The following is an 11,881-nucleotide window of genomic DNA, read 5'->3' as shown; positions in this document are numbered from 1 at the left end:
GAACGTGCAGGTGGTGTTGTTCCCATGTGCCTGCTGCCCTTGTCCTTCTAGGTGATAGAGGTCGTGGATTTGGGAGGTGCTGTTGAAGAAGCCTTGGCGAGTTGCTGCAGTGCATCCTGTGGATGGTACACACTGCAGCCACAGTGCGCCGGTGGTGAAGGGAGTGAATGGTGCGAGATTCAGTGATGGTAATGCTGTTAAATGTCAAGTGGAGGTGGTTTGACTCTCTCTTGTTGGAGATGGTCATTGCCTGGCACTTCTCTGGAGGGAATGTTACTTGCCACTTATGAGCCCAAGCCTGGATGTTGTCCAGATCTTGCTGCATGCGGGCTCGGACTGCTTCATTATCTGAGGGGTTGCGAATGGAACTGAACACTGTGCAATCATCAGCGAACATCCCCATTTCTGACCTTATGATGGAGGGAAGGTCATTGATGAAGCAGCTGAAGATGGTTGGGCCTAGGATACTGCCCTGAGGAACTCCTGCAGCAATGTCCTGGGGCTGAGATGATTGGCCTCCAACAACCACTACCACCTTCCTTTGTGCCAGGTATGACTCCAGCCACTGGAGAGTTTTCCCCCTGATTCCCATTGACTTCAATTTTACTAGGGCTCCTTGGTGCCACACTCGGTCAAATGCTGCCTTGATGTCAAAGGCAGTCACTCTCACCTCAGCTCTTATTTGGACCAAGGCTGTAATGAGGTCTGGAGCCGAGTGGTCCTGGTGGAACCCAAATTGAGCATCAGTGAGCAGGTTATTGGTGAGTAAGTGCCGCATGATAGCACTGTCGATGACACCTTCCATCACTTTGCTGATGATTGAGAGTAGACTGATGGGGCGGTAATTGGCCGGATTGGATTTGTCCTGCCTTTTGTGGATAGGAAATTCCTGGGCTATTTTCCACATTGTCGGGTAGATGCCAGTGTTGTAGCTGTACTGGAACAGCTTGGCTAGAGGCATGGCTAGTTCTGGAGCACAAGTCTTCAGCACTATGGCTGGGATGTTGTCAGGGCCCATAGCCTTTGTTGTATCCAGTGCACTCAGCCATTTTTTGATATCACGTGGAGTGAATCAAATTATCTGCAGACTGGCTTCTGTGATGGTGGGGATATCGAGAGGAGGCCGGGGTTAATGGTTCCCTCTCCTCAGGTACTGTCCCCCTCCCCTTCAAATTTGCCGTCATCACCCCCCCTCCTTAAAATCCCACCCTTGACCCCTCTGTCCTTGCAAACTACCGCCCCATCTCCAACCTCCCTTTTCTCTCCAAAGTCCTTGAACGTGTTGGCACCTCTCAAATCCGTGCCCATCTTTCCTGCAACTCTGTGTTCAAATCCCTCCAATCGGTTTTCCGCCCCTGCCATGGTACTGGAACAACCCTTATCAAAGTCACAAATGACATCCTCTGTGACTGTGACCGAGGTAAATTATCCCTCCTCATCCTTTTTGACCTGTCTGCAGCCTTTAACATGGTTGACCACACCGTCCTCCTCCATGCCTCTCCTCCGTTGTCCAGCTGGGTGGGACTGCGCTCACCTGGTTCCATTCCTATCTATCCAGTCGTAGCCAGAGAATCACCTGCAATGGCTTCTCTTCCCACTCCCGTACCGTTACCTCTGGAGTCCCCCAAGGATCTATCCTTGGCCCCCTCCTATTTCTCATCTACTTGTTGCCCCTTGGCGACATCATCTGAAAACATGACGTCAGATTGCACATGTACGCTGACGACACCCAGCTCTACCTCACCACCACCATCTCCCTCGACCCCTCCACTGTCTCTCATTTGTCGCACTGCTTGTCTGACATCCAGTGCTGGATGAGCAAAAATTTCCTCCAACTAAGTATTGGGAAGACCGAAGCCATTGTCTTTGGTCCCAGCCACAAACTCCGTTCCCTCACCACCGACTCCATCCCTCTCCCTGGCCACTGCCTGAGGCTGAACCAGACCGTTCACAACCTTGGCGTCCTATTTGACCCTGAGATGAGCTTCCGACCCCATATCCTCTCCATCACCCAGACCGCCTACTTCCACCTCCGTAACATCGCCCGTCTCCGCCCCTGCCTCAGCTCATCTGCTGCTGAAACCCTCATCCATGCCTTTGTTACCTTCAGACTTGACTATTCCAATGCTCTGCTGCCCGGCCTCCCATCTTCCACCCTCCATAAGCTTGAGCTCATCAGTCTCTGTGTTATTGGTGAATGGAACATCTGTCTCTGTGTTACTGGCGATTGGAGCATCTGTCTGTGCTATTGGTGAATGAAATATCTGTCTCTGTGTTATTGGTGAATGGAACATCTGTCTCTGTGTTATTGATGACTGGAACATCTGTCTCTGTGTTATTGGAGACTGGAACATCTGTCTCTGTGTTATTGGTGACTGGAACACCTGTCTCTGTGTTATTGGAGACTGGAACATCTGTCTCTGTTCTATCTGTGATTATTGCAGCAGGTTTCATTTTGTCAGCACAAAGCACCAATTGAGAAAATGGACGTGTTTGGTGACTGGACTGATGATACAAGACATGGATTGTGTGTTTTCTGAAGTTAGATCTCTAACTGCATGTGAGCATGTGACTGTAGCAGCCAGAGCATCAGACACGGACACAGTGCGAGAGTTTGAGTCATGAATTATGCACCTGAATCAAAAAGATAATCAGGGTTAAAAATGGCACAGAGGCATTCACGTGTTCAACTCTGCTCCTCCTTGTCCTGTTTGTCTCTTACTTTATCTTGTCTTTTGCTCTCCTTGCCCATCACCTGGGATTTGTGAGTGTTCCTCTCTCAATGCTATGGAGGATAGATGTACCCAGCATTCAAAGCGGCAACGAAAGCCCTCTATTAAAAGTATAACTCGGTCCCGCAGCGAGAGAGAGGAAGGAAGAACACGAGGGATTACTGAGACGGTGCATTAGGTTGCTGCATTTTAAACCTGGGGGGAAATAGACAAGAAACAAGAGCCTTACCTGTAACCTGGATGATGTAGGGGGCAGTCGAGAAGGTCCGGTCACCAATGACAGTTTCACAGGTGATGTAAAACAAGTTTTCAAGCCTGTGTCGAGGGACAACCATTCCTTCTTTATTATTCCACATCACGCTGTTTCCATCGGGGTAAATCATTGCTTTCGTCATACCCTGGCAGGTTATTACCAAAAGAAAGTTGGTTAGAAGGATTGAACACACACTGGGACACCATGCTCAGATCCACTAGCAGAGAGTCCAGAGTTTTAAAGGGAGGATAGAACCTGAACGTTTTGTCCAACTATAAATTGAAACAATTTTTTTTCCTCCCACAGGGTAAAAGATGTGGAAAAGACTCCCAGTTGATGAGGAACTCCTTCAAAAAAGGTGCTGGGAAAAGGGATTTTAAAAAAAATTCGTTCATGGGATGTGGGTGTCGCTGGCGAGGCCGGCATTTATTGCCCATCCCTAATTGCCCTTGAGAAGGTGGTGGTGAGCCGCCTTCTTGAACCGCTGCAGTCCGTGTGGTGAAGGTTCTCCCACTGTGCTGTTAGGAAGGGAGTTCCAGGATTTTGACCCAGTGACGATGAAGGAACGGCGATATATTTCCAAGTCGGGATGGTGTGTGACTTGGAGGGGAACGTGCAGGTGGTGTTGTTCCCATGTACCTGCTGCTCTTGTCCTTCTGGGTGGTAGAGGTCGCGGGTTTGGGAGGTGCTGTCGAAGAAGCCTTGGCGAGTTGCTGCAGTGCATCCTGTGGATGGTACACACTGCAGCCACTGTGCGCCGGTGGTGAAGGGAGTGAATGTTTAGGGTGGTGGATGGGCTGCCAATCAAGCGGGCTGCTTTGTCCTGGATGGTGTCGAGCTTCTTGAGTGTTGTTGGTGCTGCACTCATCCAGGCAAGTGGAGAGTATTCCATCACACTCCTGACTTGTGCCTTGTAGATGGTGGAAAGGCTTTGGGGAGTCAGGAGGTGAGTCACTTGCTGCAGTATTTATGTTGTTGAGACTATGGATGAAAATTGGAAAAAACAAACCCGACGGTGAAGAGCCTCACCTCTCGCAGGGTGACATTGAGATATGGAATGGACACCAGGCAAGGCACGGTCACTGTCGGGATGTTTACGATCAATACTTGTGGCCCTTGGGTCCCATTGGGTGAAGCGTTGAAAAACGGGTTCTGGAAATCTGAAAATAATGAAGAAGAAATTACTTTTTACACAATAAAAAAAGGATGAGCACCAGATTCATGTGCCATTCCCCTCCCACCGCAAACGTGGCCTCCGGAGCCTGGTCACGATACTTACTGCGTCGCGTCCAGACGCTTTGACTTGACAAGGTCGCTGGATGAATATCGCAACCTGACCTGTGGCTGTAGTGTCGCAGCGAGAGAATGTTGATTCCTCACCTCTCGGCTGCACCACAATAACCCCGAGGAACCGCCAATCCTTCCTCTCCCTTTGCTGCCCATGCGCCCACCAGTCATACGCCTGGGTCTGGATCTCCATCTTCAGGAACAACGCAATGGGAGTCCCACCACATGTACCGCACTCCTGGGACACTTGACTGCCTTCTCTGGATCTCTGCGTTCCTCCAATTCTGGCCTCTTGCCCATCCCCCACTTCCTTCGCTCCACCATTGGCGGCCGTGCCTTCAGCTGCCTGGGCCCTAAGCTCTGGAATTCCCTCCCTAAACCTCTCCGCCTCTCTCTCTTCCTTTAAAGATGCTCCTCATGACCTACCTCTTTGACCAAGCTTTTGGTCACCTCTCCTAATATCTCCTTCTTTGGCTCGGTGTCAATTTTTGTCTGATTTACGTTCCTGTGAATCCCCTTGGGACGTTTTACTACATTAAAGGTGCTATATAAATGCGAGTTGTTGTTGTTGCTGCCTTTGGGTGTCAAACTAATTGAACAATTCTTCGAGAGGGAAGAAGTCAACATTCAAACACTTCTGAACTCACCACTCTTGTTCCTCCTATGCTCCAAATATACCAACCCCATCCCCCCAACACACTCTTCCTCTTTACATCCTCGCTGTTGGAATCAAGACTCATCGCACTGTCTCCGACTCTACGTCGTTTTCCCCAGGACCCCCAATCTCTGGGACTCCTCCCCTCCCTCAGACTCCCCTCCAATCTGTGGGACTCCTCACCTCCCTCAGACTCCCCTCCAATCTGAGGGATTCCTCACCTCCCTCAGACTCGCCTCCAATCTGTGGGACTCCTCACCTCCCTCAGACTCCCCTCCAATCTCTGGGACTCCTCCCCTCCCTCAGACTCCCCTCCAATCTGTGGGACTCCTCACCTTCCTCAGACTCCCCTCCAATCTGTGGGACTCCTCACCTCCCTCAGACTCCCCTCCAATCTGTGGGACTCCTCACCTCCCTCAGACTCCCCTCCAATCTGTGGGACTCCTCACCTCCCTCAGACCCCCCTCCAATCTGTGGGACTCCTCACCTCCCCCAGCTTAACCCCTCTCCCCCACCCGACTGCCCCCTCCCCCTCCCCCTCTCGCCCCTCTGCCCTCCCCCCTCCCACCCCCCTGCACCCACCCCCTCCCACCCACCTGCCCCTTCCTGCTCCCACCCCCTGCCCCCTCCTCCCCCACCCGGGACCCTAACAAGGACACGGCCTCACTCTTTGTACAAACACACACACACAGGCAGTGTCCTGTCACCGAGTGCTGTTGCACCCCAGGTATTTTTCATTATCTGGGGGTCTGTCGCACACCCCAAGATTCAACAGTTAATAAAAAAAACCCCTCCAACTCCATCTTCAATCGTCCATGGTCAGTCGGCCTGTCCACTCTCCCGATCTCTCCTTGAGTGAACTTCAACACTAATCGAGGCTGGAGTCTCCACTTTCAGGAAATGTACATGGTTAATATCATCAGATGAGTTTTCAAATAAATGTGTGTCAATGGGAAACACTTTCTGATCTTGATTTTAAAATTCTCATCCTTGTGTTCAAATCCCTCCATGGCCTCGCCCCTCCCTATCTCTGTAACCTCCTCCAGCCCGACAACCCTCCGAGATCTCTGCGCTCCTCCAATTCTGGCCTCTTGCGCATCCCCGATTTCCATCGCTCCACCATTGGCGGCCGTGCCTTCAGCTGTCGAGACCCTAAGCTCTGGAATTCCCTCCCTAAACCTCTCCCCCTCTCTCTCCTCCTTTAAGACGCTCCTTAAAACTTACCTCTTTGACCAAGCTTTTGGTCACCTGTCCGAATATCTCCTTATATGGCTCAGTGTCAAATTTTGTTTGATAATCGCTCCTGTGGGATGTTTTACGACTTTTAAGGCGTGGTATAAATGCAAGTTGTTTGTGTTGACATTTTTAACGAATTTAGTGTCTTCATCACTCCTACCCCCATGACTCTCCGTCCCTGAATGCACTCAATCTTGCTGCAGTTTAGTTCCACAGACACCAGCTGCCCTCTGGTGTTTTTCGAAAGTGGCCATCCTTCGTGTGATATCCCAGAGAGTTTGAGCACTGGCAGCTATTTGACTGTTGAGGCATCGCAGCCGAGCCTGACCCGGTCCCCACACTCGCACTTGCCAGCAGGAGTCACTGGATAGTGATCAGGGCACGAATCATAGTAAGGTACAGCACAGGAGGAGGTCATTCGGCCCATCGTGCCTGTGCCGGCTCTTTGAAAGAGCTATCCAATTAGTCCCACTCCCCCTGCTTTTTCCCCATAGCCCTGTAAATTTTGCCCTTTCAAGTATTTATCCAATTTCCTTTTGAAATTTATTATTGAATCTGCTTCCACCGCCCTTTCAGGCAGCGCATTCCAGATCAGAACAACTCGCTGTGTTTAAAAAAAAAATTCTCCTCATCTCCCCTCTGGTTCTTTTGCCAATTACCTTAAATCTGTGTCCTCTGGTTACCGACCCTCCTGACACTGGAAAAACTTTCTCCTTATTTATTCTATCAAAACCCTTCATAATTTTGAACCCCTCTATTAAATCTCCCCGTAACCTTCTCTGCTCTAAGGAGAACAACCCCAGCTTCTCCAGTCTCTCCACATAACTGAAGTCCCTCATCCCTGGAACCATTCTAGTAAATCTCCTCTGCACCCTCTCTAAGGCCTTCACATCCTTCCTAAAGTGCGGTGCCCAGAATTGGACACAATACTCCAGCTGAGGCCGAACCAGTGATTTTTTTTTTATTCGTTCATGGGATGTGGGCGTCGCTGGCGAGGCCGGCATTTATTGCCCATCCCTAATTGCCCTTGAGAAGGTGGTGGTGAGCCGCCTTCTTGAACCGCTGCAGTCCGTGTGGTGAAGGTTCTCCCACAGTGTTGTTAGGAAGGGAGTTCCAGGATTTTGACCCAGCGACGATGAAGGAACGGCGATATATTTCCAAGTCGGGATGGTGTGTGACTCGGAGGGGAACGTGCAGGTGGTGTTGTTCCCATGTGCCTGCTGACCTTGTCCTTCTAGGTGGTAGAGGTCGCGGGTTTGGGAGGTGTTGTCGAAGAAGCCTTGGCGAGTTGCTGCAGTGCATCCTGTGGATGGTACACACTGCAGCCACAGTGCACCGGTGGTGAAGGGAGTGAATGTTTAGGGTGGTGGATGGGGTGCCAATCAAGCGGGCTGCTTTGTCCTGGATAGTGTCGAGCTTCTTGAGTGTTGTTGGAGCTGCACTCATCCAGGCAAGTGGAGAGTATTCCATCACACTCCTGACTTGTGTCTTGTAGATGGTGGAAAGGCTTTGGGGAGTCAGGAGGTGAGTCACTCGCCACAGAATACCCAGCCTCTGACCTGCTCTTGTAACCACAGTATTTATATGGCTGGTCCAGTTAAGTTTCTGGTTTAAGAATTGAATTGGTTGCAAACGCTTCAGCCTTGTCTTTTGCACTCACGTGCTGGACTCCGCCATCATTGAGGATGGGGATGTTTGCAGAGCCTCCTCCTCCCGTTAGTTGTTTAATTGTCCACCAACATTCACGACTGGATGTGGCAGACTGCAGAGCTTTGATCTGATCCGTTGGTTGTGGAATCGCTTAGCTTTGTCTATGTTCCTTCCGCTGTTTAGCATGCACGTAGTCCTGAGTTGTAGCTTCACCAGGTTGGCACCTCATTTTTAGGTACGACTGGTGCTGCTCCTGGCATGCTCTTCTACACTCCTCATTGAACCAGGGTTGATCCCCTGGCTTGTTGGTAATGGTAGAGTGAGGAATATGCCGGGTCATGAGGTTACAGATTGTGCTGGAATACAATTCTGCTGCTGCTGATGGCCCACAGTGCCTCATGGATGCCCAGTTTTGAGCTGCTAGATCTGTTCTGAATCTATCCCATTTAGCATGGTGGTCGTGCCACACAACACGTTGGATGGTGTCCTCAGTGCGAAGACGGGACTTTGTCTCCACGAGGACTGTGCGGTGGTCACTCTTACCAATACTGTCATAGACAGATGCATTTGCGACAGGTAAGTTGGTGAGGACGAGGTCAAGTAAGTTTTTCCCTCGTGTTGGTTTGCTCACCACCTGCCGCAGGCCCAGTCTGGCAGCTATGTCCTTCAGGACTCGGCTAGCTCGGTAAGTAGTGATGCTACCGAGCCACTCTTGGTGATGGACATTGAAGTCCCCCACCCAGAGTACATTCTGTGCCCTTGCTACCCTCAGTGCTTCCTCCAAGTGGCGCTCAACATGGAGGAGGACTGATTCATCAGCTGAGGGAGGGCAGTAGGTGGTAATCAGCAGGAGGTTTCCTTGCCCATGTTTGACCTGATGCCATGAGATTTCATGGGGTCCAGAGTCAATGTTGAGGACTCCCAGGGCCACTCCCTCCTGACTGTATATCACTGTACCGCCACCTCTGGTGGGTCTGTCCTGCTGGTGGGACAGGACATACCCAGGGATGGTGATGGAAGAGTCTGGGACGTTGGCTGAAAGGTATGATTCTGTGAGTATGGCTATGTCAGGCTGATTTATAAAGGTTTAGCATAACCTCCTTGCTTTTGTACTCTATGCCTCTATTAATAAAGCCCAGAATCCTGTATGGTGTTATAAATTGGATAGCCAGGTGGTGAAGGGTAAAATACTGGAGCCTGGTCTTCAGTTGCTTCCAAGCCTTTATTCACAGAGATCAACATTACACACACCACGCCCTAGATAAGCTCTCTTATATATGGATACAAGAGAGTCCCCAGTTGATACGCACCACCTGAATACAACTAACACTAATTGATATAAATCATCTGGATACAATTAAAATATGGTCTTTTTTTAAACAGTCTTATCAACTTATGAGGACATAACGTACAGGGTGGATAAAGGGGAACCAGTGGACGTAGTGTATTTAGACTTCCAGAAGGCATTCGACAAGGTGCCACATAAAAGATTATTGCTCAAGATAAAGAATCACTGGATTGGGGGTAATATTCTGGCATGGGTGGAGGATTGGTTATCTAACAGGAAGCAGAGAGTTGGGATAAATGGTTCATTCTCGGACTGGCAACCAGTAGCCAGTGGTGTTCCGCAGGGGTCGGTGCTGGGTCCCCAACTCTTTACAATCTATATTAACGATTTGGAGGAGGGGACCGAGTGTAACATATCAAAGTTTGCAGATGATACAAAGATGGGAGGGAAAGTAGAGAGTGAGGAGGACATAAAAAACCTACAAGGGGATATAGACAGGCTGGGTGAGTGGGCGGAGATTTGGCAGATGCAATGCAACATTGGAAAATGTGAGGTTATGCACTTTGGCAGGAAAAATCAGAGAGCAAGTTATTATCTTAATGGCGAGAAACTGGAAAGTACTGCAGTACAAAGGGATCTGGGGGTCCTAGTGCAAGAAGATCAAAAAGTTAGTATGCAGGTGCAGCAGGTGATCAAGAAGGCCAACGGAATGTTGGCTTTTATTGCTAGGGGGATAGAATATAAAAACAGGGAGGTATTGCTGCAGTTATATAAAGTATTGGTGAGACCGCACCTGGAATACTGCATACAGTTTTGGTGTCCATACTTAAGAAAAGACATACTTGCTCTCGAGGCAGTACAAAGAAGGTTCACTCGGTTTATCCCGGGGATGAGGGAGTGGACATATGAGGAGAGGTTAAGTAGATTGGGACTCTACTCATTGGAGTTCAGAAGAATGAGAGGCGATCTTATTGAAACATATAAGATTGTGAAGGGGCTTGATCGGGTGGATGCGGTGAGGATGTTCCCAAGGATGGGTGAAACTAGAACTAGGGGGCATAATCTTAGAATAAGGGGCTGCTCTTTCAAAACTGAGACGAGGAGAAACTTCTTCACTCAGACGGTAGTAGGTCTGTGGAATTTGCTGCCCCAGGAAGCTGTGGAAGCTACATCATTAAATAAATTTAAAACAGAAATAGACAGTTTCCTAGAAGTAAAGGGAATTAGGGGTTACGGGGAGCGGGCAGGAAATTGGACATGAATTTAGATTTGAGGTTAGGATCAGATCAGCCATGATCTTATTGAATGGCGGAGCAGGCTCGAGGGGCCGATTGGCCTACTCCTGCTCCTATTTCTTATGTTCTTATGTTCTTATCTTGCCACCTTCAAAGATTTGTGTGCATACATCCCCAGGTCTCTCTGTTCCTGCACCCCCTTTAGAATTGTACCATTTAGTTTATATTGCCTCTCCTCGTTCTTCCTGCCATCACACTTCCCTGTTTTAAATTGCATCTGCCTTGTGTCTACCCATTTCACCAGTAATAATGTGGCCAAATGCAGCAGCCAATTTGCAAACAGCAAAGTCCCACTAATAGCTGATGAGGTAAACGACCAGTTAATCTAGTTTTTGGTGGTGTTGACTGTGGGACGACTGTTAGTCCCAGGACACTGGGAGTCCTCCCCTGATCTTCAAATCGTGGCCGTCACTCTCAAAGTATCTCTCCTGGAGTCATCTTCAAATTCTCTGCAGCCTTCCACTTACTCAAATTCCTCGAGGGTTAAGCACAGGCAACTCTCCCCCTCCCCCATCAATATTCCCAACCGGCTACCGAAACCCCCCCGAACTCTTTCATTTATCTCAGTGTGTGTTGGTCTTTTATGCGTTTCGACAAGGAACAGGAGGCAGTGGCCCCCAGTGAAGCTTTGATCAATTAAAACTACCCTTGGGCCAAGGTTACAAAACTAACCTTCAAAGCCCAGTAAGAATCACAATGGAGTTTGAAGCTATTTAATTTCCTGGTAACATCCTAAAGGCCAGATACCAGTCAATGAATCGCAAACGCCTGATGGTGTGCGATATTCCGCAGACCCAGAAGAATTCGACACAATTCCGAAATCCTGCTTTTTTATTTTGGTGAGTTTGACGTATTCCTGAAGTTTGCGCTCGATCCTCACACACAGTCCGGTTCAGTTCTCTGCAGCCCTTTGATCTGGGACCACGTTGGAAAGTGGAGTTGGGACATTGTGAGCCGCTCTCTTGGCTTTCTTCAGGCAAGCTGGGCGGAAATTGGACCGTGCGAGGAGTCTGAGGAATTGCACCTCTTGCCCCGCACCACATGGAGACAATGTTTGAATCGCAGCGAGGGGCGAGTCAGTGTTTTCAACATTGGTTTGTTGCTGGAACAGAAGTTCCCGCCCCGTGCTGCTGCTCAGAAACCCCCCCACTGAATCCCGGATCTTTTGTTCAGGGCTCTTGATCGGCCGCATTTATTTATTAACCAATTTTTCAGCCTCTCGTCCCCTGAAGGGAGGGGGGGCCAGTGAAGGTGAGAGAACTCCCCTTCCCATCCCCCCAATATCTCAACACAGTGCTCACTCTTCATAGGATCCGAGAAATTTACGTCACAGAAGGAGGCCACTCGACCCATCGTGTCTGTGCCGGCCGAGAAAGAGCCATCCAGCCTCATCCCACTTTCCAGCCCCTGGTCCGTAGCCCTGGGTTACCGCACTTCCTGTGCACATCCATTGTATCATCGAAATCTTCATATTAAAAAGTGAGC

The 11,881-nt window shown here is 49.6% G+C and overlaps 1 protein-coding gene across 3 annotated transcripts in view; it reads right to left on the bottom strand.

Moving 5' to 3' along the window:
- The window catches only part of flt4 (fms related receptor tyrosine kinase 4), a 264,041-nt gene that overhangs the window by 73,096 nt on the left and 179,064 nt on the right, over positions 1-11,881 (bottom strand). For all 3 annotated transcript variants that reach the window (XM_067995955.1, XM_067995954.1, XM_067995956.1), the window contains 2 exons: positions 4,015-4,145; positions 2,962-3,130 (listed from right to left, as the gene is read on the bottom strand). In XM_067995955.1, coding sequence (XP_067852056.1) covers positions 2,962-3,130; positions 4,015-4,145 — 300 coding nt within the window. The remainder of the gene's footprint in view (positions 1-2,961; positions 3,131-4,014; positions 4,146-11,881) is intronic.

Source organism: Heptranchias perlo, chromosome 14 (assembly GCF_035084215.1).
Source record: "Heptranchias perlo isolate sHepPer1 chromosome 14, sHepPer1.hap1, whole genome shotgun sequence".
NCBI classification, from domain to species: domain Eukaryota; kingdom Metazoa; phylum Chordata; class Chondrichthyes; order Hexanchiformes; family Hexanchidae; genus Heptranchias; species Heptranchias perlo.
Note: the sequence above shows the minus strand (reverse complement) of the source record. Positions and strands in the feature narration are given on the sequence as shown.